We start from the raw sequence: 26,836 nt of genomic DNA on the forward strand, positions 1-26,836 counted from the left end.
GTAGGAGCCACCAGCCCTGGCCAGGTCACTTCAAGCGATGGAGATGCTCCTTGGTCCTCTGGACATGTTATTTCAGCTTCTTGCTTGATGGAAAAACCCAACTAATGCACTGAAGTGGTGGCTTTGGGTCATTGTGGTAGCAATTATGTTTTTTTAACGTGTTCAGAGACACTGGCCATGTCTTCGTGCCACTTGCTGTCCTTTCTCCTGGCACCAAAACTGAACGAGCTGAGGTTCATTCATGCCCCTTGCTGAAGCTCTGGGCAAGTCTGGGAGATTTGCCTTCTGCCCGTCTTCCTGCTGGATGATTGGCCTGATCTTTAATTGTCTGCACTACTTAATTTCCTCCTTTCTTCCTTTTTTTTTTTCCCCACCACAGGTCCACTTTGACCAATTTAAAGAAGCACTTATCCTCATCTTATCCAGAACCCTGTCAAATGAAGAGCACTTCCAAGAACCAGGTAAATACTAAAATTCTTGAAAATAGTACTTTTTCTTTAGCAAAGCAGATTTGGGTGGCTCTCACAGAGGACCTAAGAAGAGAAAGTGCTTTTTAGGTGCTGAGATAAGCTCTTCTGCTTGGATGCCCAGACCTAAGGAGAAGGGAGAGTTATGGTCTGTTGTGGAGAATCTATTTCTATCCCATTAGCATGGTCTAAATGCCCGGAGAAGGCACGTGATGTCTGCGTGTAGACAGCTTAACAGCACTTCAGGTGCTTGAGATGTCCCAGGGCTGCTAAATGGGCTGAGGTCTCTCTATCCCACAAGGCTTCTGGTGGCCAGGGATGCTCTAGGAGCTCTCTGGCTGCAGGAGATAGTTACGGGCAGGCGATCAAACTTTAATGCTGCTGCTTCTTCCCAGCTGGGTTTGGGAGCCTTGGCTCTGGGCTGAGGCGGTGGCTGATGCCTTTGCAGGGGCTGGCAGTGGGATCTGCTGTCCCCCCAAGACAGTGCTTTATAGAAACCCTGTGCTGGCTTTGGATGCTACTCTGGTTTTGTGAAGGTTACAAGGGGAAGCTCTCTGCAGGAGCTCCTCCTGGAGATGGGCTGCTGGACATAGAAATATCCCTCCTGTCTAGCACTGATTTTTCTTTTTTTTTTTTCAAGTCCATTGTGTTTCTTTGTGTCTGGGATGAGTGGGGTGAGCTCAGACCGATAGGAAGCTACTTGAAGGTAGAATTATAGAATCATTTTGGTTGGACCTTTCAGATCATCGAGTCCAACCATCAACCCAACGCTGACAAAAACCACCACTAACCCATGTCCCTCAGCACCGTGTCTGCCCGGCTTTTAAATCCCTCCAGGGATGGGGACTCCCACTGCCCTGGGCAGCCTCTTCCAGTGCTTGACAACCCTTTTGGTGTAGAAATTTTTCCTAAAGGTGATTCTGTTTCTCCCAGGGGACAGTCAGTCTGGCCCAAAGATGCTTCTGAATGAGACGAGCCCCCTGACAAACCAGGCTGGGGCTGGTGGGAGAAAGCAGTGGGTGCTGCGAGTCCTCACTGTCTGTTTTCTCCTTCCCTTTGTTTCAGCGAGCCTTTAAAAAGTGGTTTTTTAGACCCTCGGCAGGGAATAGGGTCACAGCTTCGGTGTGCCCCCCCCTCCCGCCCTCCCTCCCCGTGCAGAAGGGGCTGGTGGTGCTGGGAGCACTGGGGAGGTGTGGGGCTGGGGTGAGGGCTCCAGCTGGAGCCTGGGGTGGAGGGGTTGGGGGGGGGGGGGGGGAGGTGCTGAGGTCTGCCTGGGTCACACCTGTATGTAAATCCCTAATCCTGCCTTGGGAGCAGCGGGGGTGCGAAATCCCCCAAGGAGAAAACAGCTTAGCAAGTGGGGGGAGAGGGGGAAACTCTAGGTTTCCTCTCCTGGAGCATCAATCTCAGCTGGAGCATCCCGCGCTCCAGAGTGCAGCGAGTCAGCAAAATTACAACTTTTCCCCCTTAAATAGGCTGCAAAACCCACAAGAGATGCAATGGATGGGTGGTTATTTTTTTTTCCGGCCCCTTGTTTCCAAAGATCTTAATGCTTAGAGGGAGGTGGGCGCCGGCGGTCCTTGCACCAGGCAGCCCTTAATGCAGTTTTCCCCGCAGGTCAGCGGGGGCTCGGGGAGCAAGGGGGGAGCCTGGCGAGGGGTCGTATTCTCCTGCCACCCCTTCCAGCCCCTCGGAGAGGAGCCGGCACGGAGCGGGACGCAGCCCCAGCCAACCAGAACTAATCCAGCACTCCGCGTTTATTGGGGAAATCACACGGCTGAGAAGCTGCGGCTTGATTTAAATATAAATAAATCTTGGAGAAAGGGCTGAATTTGGGGTTATCGCCGGGGAAATTACAAAACGCGGCGGGCAAGAGGCTGCGTTGGAGCTGGAGAGCCCTCCTCGGGGACACGTTTGTCACTGGGTTTTGCGTGGCAGGTAATGAAAGGGCAGGTAGGGAGCCTGCGCCCGGCAGGCCTGGGAGGCATTTATTATTTTTATTTTTTTTTTTTAATGCGTTTTGACAGGTCGGTTAACGCCGAAGTCTTTGCTGCTTTTAATTTAGATCAAACTCGAGATTTGGAGAACAAGCTGCTTTGTGCTGTTGGTGTCAAACTGTCAAGTGACGGTGGAAAATGCTGGCGTTACAGCCCGGGGAAAAAAATTGAGTTAAGAGCTCCAAATCGTATCATTTAAATGAAAATTTAATTGGGGGGGGGGAACAAAAAAAAAAAGGGGGGGGGGCAAAAAAAGCACAGATTTTAAGGCTGTTTGCTGCATCTGGGAAGTTTTCTCTGCGAGGAAGTGGCTGTGTCCCTTGATGCTGTGGTTTTACCCGGGGACTTGGGTGACGGGAACGTCCCTTTGGGTTTGCGAGAAGCCGGAGGGCTTGTGTCTTCGCTCTCCAAACCAGCTGCCCCCCCTGCAGCCCCCGGGCAGCTCGTGCTGTGTGACTGCAGGGACCTGGCAGGGGACAGCGGGGTTGTCCCCAAGGGCGCAGGGCAGCCTGGCTCGGGGAGGATGGCTTGGCACAAGGAAGAGACCCGGGGGTGACAGGGCAGCCCTTGGTGTCCCAGCGGGACCCACGGGCTGGGGACAAGGAACCAAAACTGCCGTGGGGTGCAAAAGCAGTTCCCGCAGAAGCGGCTGGTGGGGGGTTTCCCCATTTTTGGGGGGGAAGCAGCAGGTGGGAGAGGCGCTCAGGCTTGCAGAGAGCAGCTGATATATTTATTTATCTTATTTATATATATATTATTTTTTTTTCTTGGAAAAGAAGCTGAATTCCCTTTCCGGAGGGCAGGCTGGCAGGGAGGATGGTCCTGGTGTGCTGCGGGCGCTCTGCCCGGGAAGCAGCCCTGAAAACCAGGGTAGGGAGGATTCCCAGCACTGCTGCCATCGGCTCTGTCCCCTCCAGGATGCTGGTGTTGGGGGGACAGACCCCCAGCTACGAACCAGAGCATCACCCGGCCGAGAAAACCCCAGCTCTGCCGGGAAGTGGCCTGGCTGAGCGGAGGAACGGGAGAGACTCCGGGTGGAAAAGGAGGAAAAAGACCTGAATGTGTCTTAAAATAGTGGTTATTTTAGCTCCTGCAAGCAGGAGTGTGACTGTCGGGGGGGACTTGTCACCCCCAGCAGCACCTTGGGCTTTGCGGAGCTGCCTGACAAAGGTGGGGGGGGTATGTGTAGATAAACTGCATCCCAAATTACTGGGGTTTGGAGCTCTGGAGAGATGCTGCTGTGGGGCTGGGGGCTGAGCCCGTGGCCACTGGGAGCCCTCTGGGACCTGGGCTGGGCGCTGCTGCCACCGATGGCTCTTTATCCATCACCGTAGCGTTTAGGGAGGGGTCTGGGGACAATAAAATAGATTTAAGGATGGTGAAAGAAAACAAAAATATATCCGTTATGTGGGTGATTAGGGGGTAAAAAAAAAAAATAAATCAGGCTTTTTTCCTCCCCATTATGGTGAATAAAAAGTCAGCTCTGTGCGTTGGAAGCCTGGATGGGGGGGATTATTGAGGTGGAGCGCAGGATTACGGGAACACCCAGGACAAATTAAAGAGCAGTTTGACGCCATCCTCCCTGCGGTCACGAGGGGCTGCTGGGTTGTGTTTTGGTTGGTTTTTGTGTGGTTTTTGTTTTTTTTTTTTTTTTTTCCTTCATCCCAGCACATGGAGACAACAGAGATGCCCTCCCGGAGAGGAGCTGGTGTGGGGATGATGCTCTCGCAGGAATCCTCCCCGTGGCGGGGAAAGGCTGAGAGTGTGGCTCCAAAGATCTGGCTCCACGAGCAGCCCCGGGTGGGGGCAGGTATAAAACTGTCCGGGCAGGGATAATTTAAGCACAGGCAATGCCTCCGGGCCAAAATACTTTGATTTTTTTTTTTTTATTTTTTGGGGGGGGTGTGTGTGTGTGTGTGTGCTGATCCAGCTACTGCTCCTCTCCACCTCTGCTGCTGAGCCTGAAGTGTGAAATAAGGACTAGGAGGAGTTTAGAGGGTACCCGGTGTCTCGGGGGACTGGGATTTAGCAGATCCCGGCTGCGATGGGCATTGCCCGGCTCTCTGATGCCGTGAGGAGGATCCCTCCCTTCCACATCAGAAGCGGCAAAGAAATTAATTTCTCCTCTAAACGACAGGTTTGCGGGGCGAGGGTCTTCCTCCCCTAAACCCCCTTTTGTCTGCGCTCGATGGCTTTGATGCTGGGCCCGGGAAAATGCCGCTCACCATCGCGGGGAGCCCCCCCCCGTCTCCTCCCCAAGCATCTGAGGACAGAGCAGGATTTTAAAATGACTTATCTAGCGCAGAAAGGCAGAAAATCAAGTGTAAATCTCTAACCGTGGAGACGTTTAACCGCCGAGATGGATGAGGGGGTGGGGGGCGCGAGCTGGGGAGTTGATGGCTTCTGTCTGCAGCGCTTAAACTGGGGGGGGGGGGTATGTGTGTCTTGTGAAATGCAGATTTAGGGGTATGATTTTTTTATTTTTTATTATTTTTTTATTTTTTTTTAATTTTTTTTTATTTTATTTTATTTTTTTTTATTTCTGGGGGCACTTCGGGGGCCCACAACCCACCCCCCTCCCCCCAGGCAGGGAGGCAAGAGTCTTGCTCTCTCCAGCCCGGGGGCAGTTTGGGGAGGGGGGGCAGATCAGACCCCAGTGTCTAATTAGGCGCCAGCTCCGGAGTGTGTGTGTGTTTTACTAAGCCCGCACGTTGCCCAGGGCTGTAGGAAGCAGGGAGGGTTCGACCTATTTTCTTTTCCCTTTCCCCCCCCCTTTTCTTGGTAGCTTCTCAGGCGCACGAGAGCGAGGGTCCGTGAGGAGCAGCATCTCCCCTCGCTGCTGGTTGCAGAAGGGGGGGGGGTGGGTACCAGAGGTCAGGCTGCAGCAAGAGCAGCCCCCCCCCTCCCCGCGGTGTTCGATACACGTTTTTACAGTGTTTGGGGTAAATAGCACACAGGGCTGTCCCGTGTGTCTCTGTCTCGGGGAGAGCATCGATTTTTTTTGACATCTCCCTCCCGTTTCTTCGTGTGCCTTTGAAAGCAGGTGTGGCTTGAGCGGCTCTCTCCATCCTTCCTCCTCAGTTCTGGCTGGAGATGGGAAACTCGTTTTCAGCTCGTCGGTCGACTTTCTGTGCTGGGGGAGCAGGGGGGTGGGTGCTGCTTTTTGCTGGGTTTGTGGGTTCTCGGTTTTCCCCTAAATCCTGGGGATGGAAGTACTGGAGATGGTGAGGAGCATCAAGGGCACCGGCTGCTGTGCTGGGGGTTTGGGTTGGGAAAGGAGGAGGGTGGAGGGGCTTGGAGGATGCTGCACGTATGGTCCAGAGATGATGGTGCCTGGGGCTTTCTGTAAAGGAGCTGGGTCCTTTAAGTGCTCCCAGGGATGGGGCCGCAGGATGCGGTCCCTTACACCAGTGCGTGGACCTGGAACAAGAGGTTTTCTTCTGCACCGTGCATCCTGCAGCCAAGGGCATGAAGGTGCGTGGGGGCCAGCAGGGGAAGAGCTGTAACCCGGTGTTAAAGAAAGCACCCTGGCTCTGGGAACGGGATTTCAGGGTGCCTGAGCTGGGATCCCCTCAGGAGCTGGGCTCGGGCACAGCCTGTTTCGAAGCCGGAGCTTTGCAAGGCAAGAGCAAACTTTCTGCTCTTCTCACGCTGTCAAGGGTCACTTTTTCCCCTCCCAGGGAGGCTTTCAGGCTTCTTAATTTCTTAATTGCCAAGGGGAAAACAAGCACACCCAGGTGGCTCAGCCCAGAGGAGAGAGAGGGAAATCAGCTGGCAGCCTCCAAACGCTTACAACACAAAAATTGGGGGGATGCTCCTGTTTCCCCACCTGCTGTTAAAGCGCTTGCAGGGTGGCACGGCATGAGGGCACCCGTATTTCCATACACAGCTGGATTTTCAGCTGCAGCAGTGGTTAAACACGCTGTCGGGGGGGGGGGTGGGAGTGGGGGTGGAAACAGGGCTCTTCTGAGCATTGGGAAATCCAGAAGGAAATTAAGCCATAGCTTCATTATTGCTAAATTACAGCTTCTTCCCCCCCACCCCCCCTCCATCTTTCTAAAGACAGATGGGTTTCTGTCTTAGAGGAGGAAAAATTATTTCTTAAAAAAAAAAAACACCCACAAAGCCCCCCAGCTCTATTCTGTGAGGGCGGGGGAGATGGCAGGGAGAAAATAAATGGGTGAATGAGTAGCCACAAATATTAGCATTTCAGAGAGAGCTGCTGGATGGAGATTGTTCACCACCGGGCAGGCTTTAATAGGGAGTGATAAGGTTTGCTTTTGTTCTCGGGCTCTTACTTAATCAGCCTGTCTCATTGTGAGGGGTTTTCTTTTTCTTTTTTTTTTTTTTTTTCTTTTTTTTTTATTTTCTATCAGCGCACTTCATCGCACAACTTTCATGTGCGAGTCCCAGCTGCAGCAAATCTTGTTAAAATGGCCTTGTTCAAACACGGGTGCCGGGTTTGTTCCCTGGAGCTGCAATATGGATGGGATGGAGCGCGAGGCTGCAGGAATCAAAGGACTCCTAGCCCTGTGTATTTTATAATTCATCGCATAGCTAAGTTGCAGAATATATATATATATTTTTTTTTTTTTCCCCCCTCTAACAAGCTTGAAGCCTTCTTCCATATCTAAAGGAATATTACCCAAGGAGGCGTTTGGGCAGGGGGGGGGGTTTAGAGACCCGCTGCTTTCTGTGTAGCGTTTGTCAATGATTGAACAGCTTCCCTGCTCCTTATTAGTATTGCGCTCCTTGCATTTATTTTGTACCAGAGCCCTCTGCAAATAAAATTTTAAAAAGCTGCTGCTCTCGGCGTGCTGCGAGTGGCGGAAAATAAAGATGATGGAGTCCTGGGGGGGTTTCCGATGGTGAGGTTAGCAAACACTGAAACAAAGCGTGGCGGTGAGCCTTTCCCTAATTGAATCCCTGGTTAATTTGGTCCTCAGTTTAATTTGCCCCCTGCTCCAGACGTGGGATGACTCTTGCTGAAAATAGCCCAAAACGTGCTTATTTATTTATTTTTCGTTTTGACGCCTTGTCCGTGAGCGCTTCCGGATAATTTGGTCCCCGAAGGCGCAGGAGGTTGCTGGAGCCGGGGAATGCCAGCGGAGCCTCCGAGCCCCCTGTAATTAGATGATGACTCCGAAGGGTTATTTAGATCTCGCAGTTGGTGTTGGTCGCATGGTGCAAGCTGGGACCTGCCCCTCTGTCACCCGCATCAGCTGCTCGTGTTGGCCCCCGGGGGACCTTTGCCTCCAAACTTGCCTGATTTTTATTTTATTTTTTTCCACCCACCCGGTTGTTTTGACACTTTTAAGGGAGCTGTGGTTTAAATGCACTGAAAGCAGGGGCGGTCGCCCAGGTGTCTGCTTAATCTGGAGACTTGAGCTGCTCGAGTGCTACCCTGTCCCTAATTAAACCTGCCCGTCGCCAGTAAATGAAGATTAGCGCAAGGAGGGGAGCCCTAATTGACTTTCCATCCGAGGCTGCATTTGCAAGGTGGAGGGGTTTTCCCCCCATCTTGTTAATAGAGCAAACCTGATTTGGAAATTTGGGAAGGGTGAGGAAGATGGAGCCCTGATTCCACTTTGTGACAGCGGGTGTTTTTTTTTGGAGCAGGACCAATTCCAGCCCGTCGGGCCCGATGCCACGGTGAGGGTAGCGGTCCTGGAAAGGAGCAGCCGCTGGTACCTGCCCAGGGTGGGGAATGGTGGTGGCCATTTGGTGCTTGAAACGCTGCAGCCGAACCTGCTCTGTCTGATGTGACCCGGGAGCTGGATCTGCAGAAATCAGGTTACCGACACGCTTTCTTCTTGAATTTCACAGATTCTTCCCCAGAAGCCCAACCCAAGTACATCAAAGGCGGCAAACGCTACGGCCGGCGGTCCCTGCCGGAGTTCCAGGAGTCGGTGGAGGACTTTGCCGAGGTGACCGTCATCGAGCCGCTGAGCGAGGAAGCGCATCCCCCGCTCATCGCCTCCAGCGGCTGCGAGGAGGTGAGCGGGAAGGGGCTGGGAATACCCCCCCCCAAATGTCACTGCTCCCCAAGGGGGTTTGGATGTCTGTGGGGTCATCCCAGCGGAGGTGATGGCCTCCCTCCTCGCCTGTCCCCACCCAGCCCTGCGAGGTGGCACCTCCTTTGCTCCAGCCCCCAATTCCCGGGGTTGCCGTGGGAAGCTGGGATGAGACGGGCTCACGTGGTGACACGGTGACGTGCGCCGGCGCCGCTGGCTGGTCCCCGCGCTCCTGGCTGTGATGCGGGCCAACAATTAAGCGAGGGCTGTAAGCTGCCTCCCTGGCTAACGAAGTGTGGGCTGGGAGCTCCGCGAGCAGAAGGAGCACGTCCTCATCCATTAGTTCATCGGCGAGAGCCCGGCCGTGGCTCCGGCAGAGGGGATGGGGAAGAGGGATGGTGAGCAGCAGAGCTCTGCGTTGGAACGATGCCCTAAATCCAGAGCCACCACCTTCTGCTTCCAGTCTTCCGCTTGTTATTTTCCCGGCAGAAAGCTTGCCTGCTCCTGCACCAAAGGAAAAGGCTGGACACCCCGGGAGCTGCACAGCCCCCCTGCCCCACGTATGCCAGTGCATACACTTGCTAAAAAATCCAGCTATTTTATTTTTTTTCCCCCCTGGCTTTGTGCTCAAAATTAGTGGCTCTCTTTGTGCTGGTGCTTTCAACCCCGGAATCTCCTCTTGCTTCTCCAGAACAGAAAAGCGAGAGGTGAGGAGTGGCTGGGTCTGGTGGCATGCGTTAGGATATGGCCACGGCAGCGTTTCCCTGGAGCTGGGCTCGTTCCAGCCTTGCTCCGGGTTTGCCAAGTATTGTTGATTCAGGAGCGCTCGGTGGGAGTTTTCCAGTGGGAAGGAGAAATGCTGCCGCTTTCTCCCCCTCCTCTGTCTCCTGGCTTCGCTTGTGCTGCCTTAGGGATGGGGATGATGGGGGGCTCTGCAGCCACCTGCATAGAGGGGGGACACAACCCTGCGTGGGGAAGCAAGGGAGAAATGTCCAACTTCCAGGTTTCCAGAGTAATTCCTATGCAGCTGAGCTTAAAATTAAAAAAAAAAAAAACCAAAAAAAAAACCAAAAACAAACGAAAACAACCACAAAACCTCAAAGAAAAGGTTTTGAGGATCCAGCTTCTTCAACCCTGTTCTCGCTAACCTTTGCTCATCGCTATGGGGATGCTCATCCATCTCCTGGTGCTGGCCACATGGGCTGCCCTGACCTTGAAATCAATGTTAATCTGCCCACGACCCCCAGGGAAGCGATGCCTTCCATAGAGGAGGCCACTCCAATCTTACTCCTCCGTTTTTCGCTGTTAAGGAGGTGTAAAAGGCTAGTCTATTAACAAGGTCACTCAATTAACTCAACTGGTACGTAACCGCACTGTGCTCCCCGTCGGCTGGGCTGCATCGGTCTCCTGGTGGGATCTCTTCTTGCGCCTTTTGGGATGGCTGGGATGGATAATTCTCTTGCAACTTGAGCAAAACCCGGGCTAAATCTGTAAAAACCCCACTTTCCATCTTTATCAGCATTGCTCTCTTGTCTCTGAAAGAAGATCCTTTCCGTATGCACAGGAATTAGTTGCTTGAAGGCACTGGAGGTCCCGGGGGTGTTGGAGACTCCTGAAGCATTGACTTCGTGGGGTTTGGCACAAGCAGAAGCCTTTGCCCAGGTTTCTCCTGCTGCGTGTATAAACAGGCTGCTGCCTGCGCTCCGCAAGCCTGCCTCCGGCCCGGGGTGTTTGCCTGGCCTGAGAACTGGGGCAGTGTGGCTTAATTGGTGCTTGCTTTCAACCGATGCCAATTAAAAGGGCTCAGGCTCTGTCTGAGAGGCTTCCGTCCCCTTCTCGTCTCTGTAAACACGGGAGGAGAAGCTGGAGGGGCTGGTCTGGGCGTGGGATCAGCTGCCCAAAGAGGCTCTGCCACCTCCGTCCCTGGTGGCTTTCTAGGTGCCACCAAAGTCATGAGCAGCTGGGTCTGAATTCAGCAGACAGTGGTGTAAGGATCCCAAGGTTCCTTCTGACCCTCATGACTTTGTCCCCAAAGATGCTACTAGGCTAATGGGTGATGAGAAGTGAGTGGCCCTGGCAGCTTCATGGATGTGGTGCTAATTGAGCTGCAGCCATGAAAGCACCTAGAAATACAACATGAAAGCTTGTGGTGGTTGAAGGTCTGTGTCTCTTGCCCCAGGTGGCTCTTGAGCTTGTTTGTCCTAAACTCTTGATGCAGGTGGTGGGTCTTGGTGGGCTTAGGAAGCTCTGTGACCTTGCTTTCTTTTTTGCCTTGTGTTACACCTGATGATGCTCTGCTCAGTGGTGGTGGTGCAGGGTTGGGATGGGGAGCGGGTTTGGTGGCTGTGGGGTACCAACCCCAAACTGGTGGTAGGGCAGCAGCACCGTTTGGCCCATGGGTCCCCAGCAGCACAGCCCTGGGTACACAAAAGATGTGGCCAGCCTTAAGGCCACGTTGACTTCCAAACCTCAGCCTAGGGCATCTGCCATCTCCCCTTGCCCAGCTGCTGGCTCTGCTCTGGGAAAAGCCCCTCCTACTTGCAGGCTGTAGAAACTACTGCCATGTCCCAGCTCTGTTGGAGAAGATGTAGCCGAATGAAGCCACTGGCTTCCCAGACATCCATGTATTTGCTTCTGCATAGAGTGTTTTCCAGCATGGCATGGCCTCTCCCAGCAAAACCTGCTGGGAGGGTCAGGCTGGAACTCTTTGTCTTCAGGTCCTTGACGTACAAGCGTGAGGCTCCTGAAGTCCAACTGTCCTGTAAAGCCAGGAACTGCAAAGAACAGCTCAGGATAGTGCCCGCTCCCCTAAAAGATGCATTTATTGATGTGACTCTGGTGCTTTGCAGCTGAAGGCAACTGGCAAAGTGGGTTGTGGAGATCTGCCGTCTCTCAGGGGCTCTGGCTGCTCAGACCAGGGAGCTGGTCCCTGGGCGAGCAGGGAGGGAGCGATGGGGGGCCATCAGCATTGATGCAGAGGCTCACCTTGCTGCCCGCGGAGCAGACCAGGCTCAGCGTGCGCTCCCGATCGTCATTTTAATTAGCAATATATTCTGGCGGAGAACAAAGGTCTGTCTCGCTGAAGCAGATGGTGGGTGGGGGGGAGAAGAGAGGTTCCTGCCTTATTATGGGGAGAGGCCACGGCGAGCAAACGGCACAGGCTGCAGATGCTCGCCCGGGCCCCGAGCATTGAAAGCCGTGGCCATCTGCTCCTCCAGCCCGGCCAAGCACGCGCCTGCCCAAATAATCACAATAAAGATGCATTCCTGGGATGGCCCCTCCCGGCCCGCCCATGTGTGTGACCCCCATCCAGCTGTATGGGCCGGGGGGAACAATGACATCGGGATGAGCCACCTTCCCCCCCACCCTCCCCAATCCTGGCTTTGTCCTCCCATCGGCGGTGGCCGACCCCGAGCCCTCGCTGCACAAAGGGACCCCCCCGAGCCCTCCCTGGCACGGGGAGGGAGGTCACATGAGTGTCCTGGGGTGGGTGGCAGGGGGTTTCCACCCCAAGCCCCCCCCTCTCTGCGATATTCAGCCTCTGTAGGTGTTTGGGTATTTATGGAGTTACGGTGTCCCGTGGTTTGGGGACTCTTTGTTTTTTTTCTTTTTGAGGCAGGTCCTTGAAGTTGAGAGGGTCTGCTGCTAAATGGTTTAGATCTGATTTTAATTTATTTTATTTTTTTTTTTATAAAAATATATACGTTCCTTCTGGAAAAAGGCTTGGAGACAGCAGTGGTCCCTCTTTCTGAGCATCACTGCCCAGATTCGCCTCAGTGCCCCCCCCCCACGCCCCCCCCACCCCAAGGATGAGTGGCTGCAGGGTGGTAGCTCCGTCTGGCACCCAAAGATACCTTCTCCCAGCACCGAGCTGGCTGTTGCGTACGTACGGGAGCTTATGGGCTGGGATGGTGTCAGCTCTGGTGTTTTTTGGGGACATGGGCTGTTTTCTGCCTTCTCAGACAGTAATTTGATGGTACCTGTTGCCTCAGCTCCTGCTTCTTGGGACTGTTTAGTTTGAGGAAGAGGAGGCTGAGGGGAGACCTCATCACTCTCTCCAACTACTTGAAAGGACACTGTAGAGAGGTTGGTGCTGGTCTCTTGGCACAGGTAATTAATGACAGAACGAGAGGAAATGGCTTCAAGCTCCAGCAGGGTAGGTTTAGACTGAACATTAGGAAAGAATTTTTCACAGAAAGAGTGGTCGGGCATTGGAACAGGCTGCCCAGGGAGGGGGTGGAGTCACCATCCCTGGATGTGTTTAAGAGCCGTTTAGATGTGGTGTTGGGGGATATGGTGTAGGGGAGAACTTTGTAGTGTAGGGTAGATGGTTGGACTCGATGATCCCAAGGGTCTCTTCCAACCTGGATGATTCTATGATTCTATGATTCTTGTGTGTTTGTCCTGATGGTTTATCAGGCAAACCAGGGACCTGCCACCCTAATGCCTCGATGGTGGTGCTAACAGGACAAAAATCTGCAGCTTTCTACTGTAATATTATATATTAAGTTTTTGGAGTTGTCCAGAGCATCCAGCAGAGCTGGATTCCATTCCTGCCTCTGCCAGGCTGATTTCTCCCCGGGAAAGCAAAGGTTAACACCCCCCCCCCCCCTCCATCCAAGGCTCTCCCCAAAAGTAGAGGGACACCTCGAGATGCTGCGGCAGCAGCAAACGGCCCCTGTCCTGGCTCCAGCAGATGAAACGGGAGAGCTATAAAAAGTCCAGTGACCTAATCCAGTTTCCATGGTAACGTTGCAGATTAATGGCTTTTAGCTGTAATCTGAATGAGATGTATTGAACTTTTATATGATGATTTAGAGCCTCTTTATTGTGCGGGGTGACTTTGACTTCAAATCCATCAGTCACGTGCGGGCAGAAGTAGCCACTTGTAGGGGCGGAGAAGTAGCATCTGCTGCTGAACCAGGAGTTAATATCACTGAGCATCGCCTGTGAGTAAATACCCTGCGCTGGTACAAGGGTGGTAGAGACAGGACAACGTGTAGTACATGGGGATATAATTTTAAGTCAGGTACTTCTGCCCTGCTCCTGGTGCTGCCTGAGCTGATGTGGTGTTGACACAGAGGAAGCAGGATGCCTTAAGACCAGCAAAGAGTGTGTATTTTGGGTTTTGGGGTTTTTCTTGGTTGTTTTTTTTTTTTTTTTTTCTCTCTAGCTAGCTCAGCAGAGAGCTTGTTGGCAGCACGGCTCCGTCTCCTGACCTGGAGGCGTTTTTGGAGTGGGCTGGGGCTGCTGGCCCTTGGGCTCTGCAGGCAGATGGGTGCCCCTTGTCAAAGGGGAAAGCATTAAAGAAGCAAAAGCTTTGTTTCCCAGACGGCACATGCTCTGGAAGCAGATGTCCCCGTCGCACTCCTGGGTTCATTGTAGCTTAATTACCTGCCGTGGATGTGTGTCCCTGGATGACGTGGTCATCCACAGAGGGGAGTGAGGTCATGGGATGGTGGTGTTCCATGGAGGTTTCTGCCAAGGGCTACCCGTGACGGGGATGATATGTCCCAGCACGTAGGCTGGCTGCGTACGAGATCCACGTGGGCTGCGGGTGGCAGTTCTGCAATGGGAAAAGAGGGTGCTGGAAGTGCTGTTTAGTTTGAGGAAGAGGAGGCTGAGGGGAGACCTCATCACTCTCTCCAACTACTTGAAAGGACACTGTAGAGAGGTTGGTGCTGGTCTCTTCGCACAGGTAACTAATGACAGAACGAGAGGGAATGGCTTCAAGCTCCAACAGGGTAGGTTTAGACTGGACATTAGGAAAGAATTTTTCACAGAAAGAGTGGTCGGGCATTGGAACAGGCTGCCCAGGGAGGTGGTGGAGTCACCATCCCTGGATGTGTTTAAGAGATGTTTAGATGTGGTGTTGGGGGATATGGTGTAGGGGAGAACTTTGTAGAGTAGGGTAGATGGTTGGACTCGATGATCCCAAGGGTCTTTTCCAACCTAGACGATTCTATGATTCTATGAAAGGATAACCCAAACTCAGGTGGTCCTGCAGCCCATGATCTCCCAAGTCAAGGAAGGTGATTCTGCCCTTCTACTCAGCTCTGGTGAGACCCCACCTGGATTACAGAGTCCAGCTCTGAAACCCTCAGCACAGTAAGGGCATGAACCTGTTGGAGCAGGGCCAGAGGAGGCCACGGAGATGCTGGGAGGGCTGGAGCCCCTCTGCTGTGAGGACAGGCTGAGAGAGTTGGGGGGTTCAGCCTGGAGAAGAGAAGGCTCCGGGGAGACCTTAGAGCCCCTTCCAGTCCCTAAAGGGGGTCCAGGAAAGCTGGGGAGGGACTCTTGATCAGGGAGGGGAGCCATAGGATGAGGGGGAATGGTTTCAAACTGAAAGAGGGGAGATTGAGATGAGATCTGGGGAAGAAATTCTTTGCTGGTGAGACCTTGGCCCAGGTTGCCCAGAGAAGCTGTGGCTGCCCCATCCCTGGAGGGGTTCAAGGCCAGGTCGGAGAGGGCTTTGAGCAACCTGGTCTGGTGGGAGGTGTCCCTGCCCAGGGCAGGGGGTTGGAATGAGATGGTCTTTAAGGTCCCTTCCAACCCAAACCATCCTATCTTCCCTGCATCCTCATTATCTCAACAATCGATACCTCTAAGCCAAGCAGCATGGTTTGCTTGGAGGGCAAAACCCTTCTTCCCCATCAACCTGCCTGACTCAGATCTGTCACTTCTCTTGGGTCGTTTGCGGGGCTTTAGGTGCCTTTTGCTGCAGCTGTGGTTTCTCCCCACTGAAGAACCTTGCGTGCCAGAAAAAAGGCAGCATCAAAGAGCTGTGGCTTGCCAGCCCAGCCCGCAGGGAGCGGGGAGATGAAAGCCTGGCGGCGTTGCTGGAGCCCTGTAGCTCGTTTGATGCTGATGGCAGAGTCTCTTTCATATGGGTGATGTCTTGCAAGAGTAATAACCCGGGAACCTTTTGTTTTCTCCCCCAGCACTGGAAGACGCGAGACAGCGAGGAGTATGAGGCTGAGGGTAAGAGCATACAGCAGCTTGTGTGTGCTTATTATTCTCTTTCCAGCTTTGAAGGTGGATCAGAGGAGCACTTTGAGACGGTCTCAGGCCAGCTGGGTGCACTGAGCGGTCCCAGCCCGGCACGGTGCAGGGCTCGGCAAGGGGCACATGGGGCAAGCAAGCCCCGAGCTGGCCACAAAAACTAAAGTGGGGCTCCTTGGAGAGCACAGTCTTGTGGCTTGCCCTCTCTGCCCTCTTTTCTTCCCCCTGCCCGGCGCAGGGGCTGCCCTGCTGCAGGTGTCCCCGGTCTCCCTGGCCCCAGTACCCCCAGAGCAGCAGCTGGGGCTGGTCCTGGTCCCCACTCCTGCCCTGGGGGCCACTGGCTGTAGTGGAGCACGGTAGGCACTAGGTGTCAGCACGGACCAGTCATTAAAAGTGTCCTAATTGTCCTGTAAGACCCCTGGGGTGACTGTGGGTCTCTGGCACTGACCCACAGCACACAGAGACGTGTTTATAACCAAGCCATGCTGCTTCTAATTGCTTCCTCCCCTCGTCCGTATTTCAGCTGCTCTCCAAACCCTTGCCCCATCCAAAGGGACCACATTTTTGCCCCAAAAGCTGCTTTTCCAGCCCCAGGGGTGAGGTAGTGGGTGCAAGGAGAGGTGGCCTTGCAGCTGAGCTCTTACTGGTTTGTGTCTGGTTAGGATTCCCAGCTGGGTGAGACTGCACTCCAGGCATTTGCTGGAGGTAGAGGAGATGTGTTCAGCTGAAGGCTGTTGGGTTTTCTCCTTCCCCTGAAGGGGTGTTTGGAAGTACTTAGATGAAAACATACACTGCAGTTTACATCCAAAGGGGATGGGACTTTAGGCAGCTCCAGCTGGTGGGGGACACTTTTGGAGACAAGCAACCACTGAAGTTCTCCATCTGGTTAAGGTGTATATGGATATGCAACTTGCCCAGTCCTCTCCCTTGATTCCATAACTGCCCAGAAGAGGAGGGGTCCCTTCTCCATCCATGCCAGGGGCTGGGGCAGCAGGACTGTGCTTCTCCTGGCCTCCAGCCCACATTGACCATCGGACTCATCCATGTCCCCAGAGATGCTCCTGGCTGCAGCTCACCCTGCGCCTGGATGTGAGGTTCCCTCGCCTGTGGTGGCATGTGTGAGTTGAATGCCGAGCAGGATCTGCTCCTTCTGGGAGAGTCTGATAGTCGTGCTGGAAGCTGTACCCCAAGATTAAAGTGTGGTCTGTGCAGGATGAAGTGAGGAAATGGTCCCACGGGGTCTGATGAGCAAGGAGGGAGGCAGCAGCAGAGAGTGCAGAGCCCCCAGGTTTTCCGGTGGCCACTCACGTGCAGTGGATGGGCCAAAACCGGAGCATTTTTCCCCATTTCTAGGGCAGCTGCGTTTCTGGAACCCAGATGACCTGAACGCCTCCCCCGGCACCTCGCTGCCCACCCCGGACTGGATAGAGGAGAAGCTGCAGGAGGTCTGTGAGCACCTCGGCATCACCAGGGATGGCCACCTGAACCGGAAAAAGCTCATCTCCATTTGCGAGCAGTATGGGCTCCAAACGGCAGCCGGGGAGGTGAGTGGCCACCTACGGACCCACTCACACCAGGGTTTTAGCGTGGCGCCCACAAAGCCTTGTCCTGTGGTTGACCACAACAATTCACTACCTGGAAGGTGGTTTTCAGCTCCTGCTTGTGGCTTTCCAGCGATTTTGATGGTGTCAAACCATCGGTCATGGGAGGCTGCTCTGGTAGAAGGCAGCTGCCAGCCTCGCTGACACCATAGCGTGTGTGTCTTCTCATGCGATCGCGGAGCAAACTGGAATTTAAAAACATATCCCACATTCCAAGCAAGTCTCCTTAATCCCAGACATCTTCTAGCTAGACAGCAAATAGGGGTTAAAATATTCATAGGTGGTTGCTTTTGACTTTGTGAAGGCCCTGGGGGTGTTTCTGTCCTGTAGGAAGAGTCCACGAGAAAATTATTTCCCCAGCAAAAAGTCTCCTGTCAATTTAAGATTCAGTTTTGTTAAAAAAAAAAAAAAAAAAAAAAAAACAACCAAAGAAAAATCAGACTGGTTTGCATCTTAAAATAACATGGCTTGTAATCATTTCCTTCATAAAGCGTGTTTCTGAGCAGGTGTTCCTCTGCAGTATTTGCACCAAAATGTTTTCAGGATATTAAGGCAGAAAATGGAAGAAATAAACTGTAGACAAAGAAATAGTGAGGGATTAGGCTTAATATCTCTGGTCCTTATAAGGCTGGCCTTGCTTTTCAGACAGCAGGCTGCCCTGAAGCGTAGAACAGATTTATTATAACCTCGCAGGGTCTCACACTGTTTTTTTTACCTGGTCGCTTCAAGCTGCTGGGGTTTTGGCATCTGTCTCTCCACCTTGCACTGAGTTCCTGAGGTCACCCTGTCTCCAGAGCAGAGTGAAACAAGGGTTTTCATGTTGTTTCGCAAGATAAATGGTCCAAGATGAGACGACCAGGAGCTTGCACAAATAGGGAATAGGCTGTTTTCTGCTGTGCCAAACTATTCCCGCGGTGTTTTTTGGCAACAGCAGATGTGATTTCTGTCCCCTGCCGCTTGCAGGTGCTTGAAGAGGTGCTCCATAACCTGGAGCAAGATGGCACCATGAGCATAGAGGACTTCTTCTACGGCTTGTTTAAAAACGGAAAGTCACTGACACCCTCGGCGTCCACTCCGTACAGACAGCTGAAAAGACACCTCTCCATGCAGGTGAGAAATTGAGGTGGATCTTGGGGTAAAAGCAGGAGGAAGGGGAGAAGTCCTGGGCAAATTTCATCTTCCCTGTCTCCTCCTCTTCCTCCGTGTTTGTCCCTGTGGTGGGCAGCCTTGAAGGTGGTGGCCAGGCAGCAGAGCCAGGGATGCTCCTGTGAGCACCACTGCCTCCACCCCGAGTGAGAGTGATGGGGTGAAGATGCTGCAGCCGTCCCCTACTGAGGGCATGCAGGTCCCACAGCTCTTCATAGAATCATGGAATGGTTCAGGTTGGAAGGGACCTTAAAGATCATCCAGTTCCACCCCCTGCCCTGGGCAGGGACACCTCCCACCAGACCAGGTTGCTCAAAGCCCCATCCAGCCTGGCCTTGAACCCCTCCAGGGATGGGGCAGCCACAGCTTCTCTGGGCAACCTGGGCCAGGCTCTCACCACCCTCACAGCCAAGAATTTCTCTCTGAGATCTCCTCTGAATCTCCCCTCTTTCAGTTTGAAGCCGTTACCCCTTGTCTTATCACTAAATAGCCTTGTAAAAAGTCCCTCTAATTTTTTTCTCTAATTCTTTTTTTTTTGAGAGTGAGTTTGAAATCTATGACCTGTCTTTGCCTGGAAGCTGAGGGCTATAGCAAAAACACCTGTGCGTATGCTCCCTCCAGGCTTTTTAGGGGAGGTGATGCTTGAAACCAAGAATGGACAGTGGAAAACACTTTTGGAGCATTGAGGACAGCTCTGAAACTGTTTTTCCTCGGATTTATTTTAAATCCAAAGTGCCTGGTTGCGCCGCGGTGCTGTGAGGTCAGCAGCGGCGCTCCCGCCGGGTATTTGCTTGGCAGTAAGGAAAAGCAGACCTTAATCCTTAATCTCCAGAGCAACTGTTAGCGAAATTACATTTATAAGCCTTTCCCGTCGCGGGGTGGCCAGATGCCTGGCTCTGCCCCTGCCCCATCGCACCCTCTCCCCGCAGTCCTTCGATGAGAGCGGGAGGCGCACGACCACCCCCTCGGCCATGCCCAGCACCATCGGCTTCTGCCTCTTCTCCAGCCTGGACGACGGGATGGGCTACGGCTGCGTGGAGGGTGTCCTCGACTGCTGGCACCAGGAGGGCATAGAGAACAGCCAGGAGATCCTGAAGGTAACCAACCTCTCACCCCTTTTGTTTCCTTCGTTGTTTTATTTCCCCGGTATTGGGTGCTGGACTACTGCTGAGTTATTTCGCCCCTACTTTAAACATCCCAGTGCTAGCGAGGATTCTAACCGTGCTGGGAAATTTCCGATAATTTCCTTTATTGAAATGATGGTGCATCCCAGAGAGGCAGAAGTTAATGATAAAAATGTAATATGACTTCCAGCGTGGCTCGAAGAGGTCACCTATATTTGTAGAAAGCAATTTAGTTCCTTTACCTCGCCGAATAGCTGCACCTGCAAACCTTTTAGCACTGGTGTGACCTGAATTATTGCTGGTGCTGAGGAGGAGGGCAGCACCTGAAACCCTGCCTCGTAATTAGTGGTTTATTACACGGAGTAAAAGGGTAATGGGGGTGGCAAATGAGATACCTGAATTAAACTCCATCCCCGTCTGTCTCGCTGGAAGCTGTGGATGGGAGAAGACAATTTCACATGTGTTCTGAGAGCATCGCTGGGTTCCCGGCAGATCTCTTGGCTTTTAATTGCGGATTCAGAGTCAGGCTGAAGGAAATGATGAGAATGTGCTGATGGTAACTTGCTTCCAAACAAGTAGGATCCTTGCTACCAAACACCCCCTACAAGGTTCCTTCTGTGTTGTCTCTATTGCAAGAGCTGGTTTTGTTTAACATGAACATCTTCAACCACTTTCTTGTGGCATTTGAATACGTAAAAAGGCTGGTCCCGTAGAGAATTAATACTTTTAATCAGGCGTGGGCTTAATTTCCTGTTGGTCTTGCAGCACAACCAGGACGTTTTCCATCTCCACAGCTGGCAGCAGCTCTTCAACGTAGGAAGGTGGCAGAGATGTCTGGTTTATTGCCCCAAAGGCATTTGTGACAGATTAATCAGCAAGCAAAGAGCTCTTCTGAGCCTCCTCATTTTCTTCTGTCACTTCGTGTAGAAATGTCTCTGGGCTCCTGCAGGGCAGGAAAGCTCGTTCCGCTCTAACGATGCGGTGTTTTGCAGGCTTTGGATTTCAGCTTGGATGGGAAGGTGAACCTGACAGAGCTGACACTGGCACTAGAAAACGAGCTCTTAATAACCAAGAATGGAGTCCACCAGGCAGCCCTGGCGAGCTTCAAAACTGAGATCCGACACTTGCTGTAAGTCACCGGGACCCCCAGTTCTGCCGCTTTCTCCCTCTCTGTTTGGCCAAGCAGGAGCTTCCAGTCCCTCAAGGGGCTCCAGGAAAGCTGGGGAGGGACTCTGGATCAGGGAGGGGAGCCATAGGACGAGGGGGAAGGGTTTGTTACACTGAAAGAGGGGAGATGGAGATGAGATCTCAGGAAGAAATTCCTTCCTGTGAGGGTGGTGAGAGCCTGGCCCAGGTTGCCCAGAGAAGCTGTGGCTGCCCCATCCCTGGAGGAGTTCAAGGCCAGGTTGGATGGGGCTTTGAGCAACCTGGTCTGGTGGGAGGTGTCCCTGCCCAGGGCAGGGGGGTGGAACTGGATGATCTTTAAGGTCCCTTCCAACCCAAACCATTCTATGATTCTTTGATTAAGTAGGAGCTGATTGATGGTGGTTCATAGCACTTCTCTGAGGGGTTTTGGTGTGGTGCTGCCATTTCGCTGGAAGGTTAGGTTCTCCATTAGCTTGGTCCGAAACTTTCCAGTCTCATTTTTCATGTGTGAAACACTCAAACCCAAGTACTGCAGAAAAATATACTTTAAAAAAATTTAATAAATCACAGCAGCAGGCTGTTTCCAGCCCCACTCTGTGGTCTGGAAATGGTCACTGTGATCTGCAGTGGTCACTGGTGGCCAAGGAATGCAAAACTTAAGACAGAAGCTGGTGCAGTTTGGTTGGCAGAGCCTTTGATCCTAACTTGTTTCTTGCAGTAGCGTTAGGTAGGTTTTGCTGTGTGGTTGGGGTGTGGGTGAGGTACCAAACCACCGTGCACCCCCAACTTTTTTTCATTTGAAAGTCAACATAGTTTGACTTTGCGCTGGACTTGCCGTGTGAACTCTGTTGAGAGAGTGTAGGAGACCAATAAATATACATACAGGGAGATGTTTCCAATTTATAAACTATATACGCGTGCTACTGAAGCTCAAAGACTTCTTCCCACACACCAATGGATCATCTTGTCTACCCCACCCTGGAGACCCTTGCTCCACGCGCTGTACCCTCGGTTTTTGCGTTGGCTCGTTCCTGTTGGGTAACTGTTGCATCCCTCTGCCATGAGCACAAATTCCAGTTGTTAGTGGTGTTTGGCTTGTACCGTAAATCTTTGAATTAAATAGTTCTGCATCAACCTCCATGCAATATCACAGGGGACTTTTGGTGGCCATTAAGGCTGCACACGTCCTGTTACCTACTTGTGTGGCTACCAGATGAGGCTTCCCACGGTGTGTGTCTACACATCTAAAAACCTTTTTTACATCCGCTCAGTGGAAAGATTTGTTACTAAGTCCCCATCGAGGAAGCTGCTCGATGTAACACATCTTACCAGATTGGGCATAGTGTAAGGATGAAGGGGTAAAGGTAATAAAATGATGAGAGCAAGTAAATGGGGCAGAAAGTGGCAAAATGGCACAGCGCTGCAATTCACGGGGCTAGACCACAGCTGAGGAGCTCATGTGTTGAGGTCTCAGGACCTACGGGGATATCAAGACGTGTCCAGACTTATGTGTGCAAGTTCATATCTACTGACTAAACGCAGTTGATAAGACCCTGGGAGAGCTTTCCAAGCTGTTCTTCCCCCTGAGCCCCTTGCAAGTACCTTCTCTGGGGGAGCTGGGTAACCTAATCTGGGTGGCTGTCCTTACCCTAGGGAGAGGGTTGACCAGGTGGCCAGAGAGAAGGAGAAGCTGCGGTCAGACTTGGAAAAAGCTGAGAAGCTGAAATCCCTGATGGCCTCTGAAGTAGACGACCACCACGCCGCGATTGAGCGCCGGAACGAGTACAACCTCAGGTAGGGTGTTGCGGTTCGTGGTCCCCCTCCTCTTCGGCATCGCCGCCACAGCGTTGCGGGGACTCGGTGACGGAGGTGGTGGCTTTGTGCTGGCTGATTGCCACCGAGCTTCACTCGCAGCCGTGTCTGCTGCCTGCTTCTTCTCATGAGCTCTCCTTACCTCCGATGCCTTTGTAGGAAGCTGGACGAGGAGTACAAGGAACGAATCACAGCCCTAAAGAACGAGCTCCGGAGAGAGCGGGAGCAAATCCTGCAGCAGGCGAACAAACAACGGCTGGAGCTGGAGCAGGAGATAGAAAAGCTGAAAACCGAGGAGAACTACATGCGGGACCGCCTGGCCCTTTCCCTGAAGGTAACGGGGCCTCGATGCAGCCGGTGTTTCCCTCCCCAAAAAGTCAAGGATGCTCAGAAGCAGGGAGCGAGGCTCGCAACGTGGTCCTTGTTGAGAGGATGTGTCACAGTGCGTGTGGAGCTGCCTGAAAGTAATTTCAGCAGCAAGATAAAGGCGTGTCCGTGAGAATTGGGTTTTGGGTCACCTCGATAGGTTGCTCCTTGGATCCGTAAGGCTCCAGTTCAAATCTCTGCTGCCATCAAGTGTGGAGTTTGCGGGTGTACGGCTACCGGATGGGCTGTCTGCCCTGCTGGGAGTTGGGCTGTCCAGCCAGGGGATAATATGTTTTCACAAAGTTTTTAAATATTGCATTAAAACCAACCAAACAAAAAAAACAAACCCTCTAAAGCAATCTTGCTGTTATGCTTTTTGATAATTTATCTGCTGCCTAATGCAATGGTACCACTCAACTGTGACCCCACGGATTCACATCCTTTTCCTAGATTTTTTTTGTTTTAGAAAACACTTAAGTCACAACTTTTCTTATCTGACCGCTGCCTTACCATGCCATTAACTCTTGCTCAGTTTTTAAAAAAAAAATAAAAATGGTAATGATGTCTTACAATAGACATTAGAAGCGCTCGTGGTCAGAGGGGACCTAACACACCCTTGCAGATGTTCAGGCGAGCAGCTTTTGAAGGGGGTGGCTGTCCTGGGAGCATCAGGAAAATTGTAAAATAAAATTGTAAAATATTCCTTCTGTAGCAGGAAGGTGAGAGGAGCAGAGGAGCGCAGGGTTTGAGCCGGCTGTGAGTCCTGTATTCACACACGCTGTTTTGCTGCGGCAAGAAGGATTGTGTGTGCATGGATTCAAAATTCCTGTCTTCGGCTGAAGCTTGTAACAGTGTCATGCCCTGACTTGACTGGGAGATTAGTCTTTTCTCATGAGTTACCACGTGTTAATGTTTTCCTTCTCCAAATGCTGAGGCTGTTGGTGGGGGGGGGTTTGTTTGGTCCAGGAAAACAGCCGCCTGGAAAGCGAGCTATTGGAAACGGGAGAAAAACTGGCTGAGTACGAAAGTTTGGCAAGCAAACTGCAGAGGAACTTGGAAAACGTCCTGGCTGAGAAGGTAAATACTCCTTTTCCCAGTATGCTTCCAGAATTAAATCGCTTTTCAGTTACTATACTTGAGTTGCCAGCTTAAGTAATAGCTGGAGGCTCCTGGGGTCCCTACCCGGATGTGATCAAGCCTACCTTGTTGACATGAACTGCCTGACTGACTTCTAGTCAAGGAAATTAAGGATGCTCCACCTTAGCTGTAGTTTTATACTGACTAACAGTGGGGAGCCTTACAGTGAAGCGATCATCCTGCAGATCATCCTGCAGATCAAAATCCCCTGCAGGGATTTTTTTTATTTATTTTTTTTTTTTCCCCCGGCACATAGTTTTGGATAGACCCAAGATGCTGATCCTTTCTAGGGCAGATGACACACGAGGTGTTGGGTGTTGCCTGACATATCTGCTGAATTTAGGTGAACATTGAGGTGAACAGCTGATGATGGTTGAATTGCAGTCATAGAATCATAGAATGGTTTGGGTTGGAAGGGACCTTAAAGACCATCCAGTGCCAACCCCCTGCCCTGGGCAGGGACACCTCCCACCAGACCAGGTTGCTCAAAGCCCCATCCAACCTGGCCTTGAACCCCTCCAGGGATGGGGCAGCCACAGCTTCTTTGGACAACAATAAACTCATCAGAACATCAGCTTCTCCAAAGGCATTTCAGTGTGTGCACATCTACAGACAAAGGCCCATATACTGGGATTCTTAACCAGCATCTGTTTTCCAAACTTCTTTAAAGTTGGGATCATTTGTCAGACCGAGATATGCATCTGCTAAACTAGAAAGCTGTGCTCTGAAATCTGAGTTAGGATGAGAGCTATGGTGAGACAGCAGCTAGTATTTGATGGGGAGGTTGCTGATTGTCCCCTAAAACAGAGCTGCTGTATTTAAAATACATAAAACCAGAGGGCGCAGGCTGCGGGATGGCCCCAGGTGTGGCGAGCTGGGCGGTTTGGTGGAAGAATTAACTGGATCCCATTCGTGCCATTTCAGTTTGGTGACCTGGATCCCAGCAGCGCGGAGTTTTTCCTGCAGGAGGAGAGGCTGGGACAGATGAGAAGCGAGTACGAGCGACAGTGCAGAGTAAGTGGAGCCCAGGGCTGGGGACCCAGCACCCAAGAACACCCTCACTGCAAACAGCAGCCCAGAGAAGCAATATAATGCTATGGAATTTTCCCTGTGTAATGGATTTTCTACATTAATCCAAGTTCTTGGGGGGTAGAAGCTCTTGCCACAGAGGCAACTGGCTGAGCCAAGAGGATGAGGTGCCACGAGGGTGGGCTTGGGTAGGGTTTATGGATCATCCTTCATCCCCCAGCTCTCCATCAGGCTCAACTCCTTACACAGTTGTGCACTAGGGGTTTTTGATTTATGAAATAAACTTTGCCCTAATTTGAATTCAGAGTTGCAGGAGCTAACGGCAGAAATAAGATATATCCAAATTTTGGTGGTTTCCAAAACAGCAGTATTTTCTTAAAATAAAAGTGAAAATCTGAAGCTTGTCTTCTCTTCCCCGCAAGTATCTGTTCACAGATCTCTTTTCCGATGGCTGCTACGGTTACGAGCATTCGGCTCGTCTGTTCCGTATGATCCTTCTCGCTCAATAAAGGGCTACCTTGGCAAAAGGCTGTCTCATCTGAACCAGCACCGTAGCTCTCTTAGGAAGTTGCAGTTTAAAAGCAAAGACTCTCTAGAAATACTTGCTGAATTGGTGCTTCTTGATAATAAGTTGCTTGAATATGCAGTTGGTGGGGTTTGGTTTGTTTTTTTTTTTTTTTTTTTTAGTATTGTCTGATATGAATCGGTATTCAAGGTTCACTTTCTGAACCACTGAAATCTGCAAAATTGTGTGTTTACACATTCAGGGATTCATTTTCCTCAATAAAGGCTGTTCATTGAGCCGAGCGTGCGGCATTTGGCACAAACAGGCGGGATATTCCGCTGGCAAGTGAGCAGAAGTGCCAGATGGTAAATGCAGTAATGAGGATATCTCTTTCCTAATTTGATCTTTTGCTTCCGATTTTTGATTTTTCGAGTAGGCGGTGTTTGAGGAGGTATTTCTCGACTGTTTGAAAATGTTCCTAAGCTGCTGTTTGAAAAGGGTTGTAGGAAGGAGTAAAGTGAAAGGTCCTGGAGCACGATGTGCTTTAGAGGCAGAATATATACAGGCTCTCACTCTGAAGAAGGTTCTGCTCTTTTAGTGAGAAACACCTCCGTAAATTGCAAAAGGTTGGAACTTGGAGACGAGCATTGTTTTGCAGATAGGATGACTGCGCATGATGGCAGGATTATTGACAAGTCTTTACCTATTGTAATTCATAGAATGATTTGGGTGGGAAGGGAACTTAAAGACCATCCAGTCCCACCCCTGCCCTGGGCAGGGACACCTCCCACCAGACCAGGTTGCTCAAAGCCCCGTCCAACCTGGCCTTGAACCCCTCCAGGGATGGGGCAGCCACAGCTTCTCTGGGCAACCTGGGCCAGGGTCTCACCACCCTCACAGCAAAGAATTTCTTCCTGAGATCTCATCTAAATCTTCACTCTTTCAGCTTAAAACCATTCCCCCTCGTCCTATGGCTCCCCTCCCTGATCCAGAGTCCCTCCCCATCTCTCCTGGAGCCCCTTTAGGGACTGGAAGGGGCTCTAAGGTCTCCCCGGAGCCTTCCCTTCTCCAGGATGAACCCCCCCGACTCTCTCAGCCTGAGTTTCCTCCTAAATGTCTCGTTGTGGGTCTGTGTTGATGTAGAGATGCTCAGCTGCCTTGGTTGCTTTCACTCAGGCTTCTGTTTCCTCCCCCTCTCAGGAGCTGCAGGACCAGGTGGATGAGCTGCACTCGGAGCTGGAGGAGTACCGAGCCCAAGGCAAAGTGCTCAGGCCTTCACTGAAAAATTCGCTGTCGGAAGAGTTCGACATCGATATGAAAAGTCATGGCAATATCTGTATTGAGCCTGACCAAGGTAAAGCACATGTCCTGGATCACCTTGGAGGCAATTAACGTAAAAGCTTTCCCAAACCTTCACAGGGAGGCTCAAACCCCACCTCCGTTTCGCTAGTTAGCGTTAATAAGGCTGCTGGACTATATTCAAAGCTGAG

At 51.9% G+C, this 26,836-nt stretch overlaps 1 protein-coding gene across 2 annotated transcripts in view; it reads left to right on the forward strand.

Annotated features, from left to right (window-relative positions):
• The window catches only part of NIN (ninein), a 58,087-nt gene that overhangs the window by 6,954 nt on the left and 24,297 nt on the right, over positions 1–26,836 (forward strand). For both annotated transcript variants that reach the window (XM_074150061.1, XM_074150062.1), the window contains exons 2-13: positions 380–461; positions 8,291–8,460; positions 15,420–15,459; positions 16,834–17,024; positions 18,045–18,191; positions 19,157–19,324; positions 20,344–20,480; positions 22,151–22,291; positions 22,469–22,643; positions 23,642–23,752; positions 24,737–24,826; positions 26,547–26,700. In XM_074150061.1, the coding sequence (XP_074006162.1) occupies positions 380–461; positions 8,291–8,460; positions 15,420–15,459; positions 16,834–17,024; positions 18,045–18,191; positions 19,157–19,324; positions 20,344–20,480; positions 22,151–22,291; positions 22,469–22,643; positions 23,642–23,752; positions 24,737–24,826; positions 26,547–26,700 (1,606 nt within the window). The remainder of the gene's footprint in view (positions 1–379; positions 462–8,290; positions 8,461–15,419; positions 15,460–16,833; positions 17,025–18,044; positions 18,192–19,156; positions 19,325–20,343; positions 20,481–22,150; positions 22,292–22,468; positions 22,644–23,641; positions 23,753–24,736; positions 24,827–26,546; positions 26,701–26,836) is intronic.

Source organism: Numenius arquata, chromosome 6 (assembly GCF_964106895.1).
Source record: "Numenius arquata chromosome 6, bNumArq3.hap1.1, whole genome shotgun sequence".
NCBI classification, from domain to species: Eukaryota; Metazoa; Chordata; class Aves; order Charadriiformes; family Scolopacidae; genus Numenius; species Numenius arquata.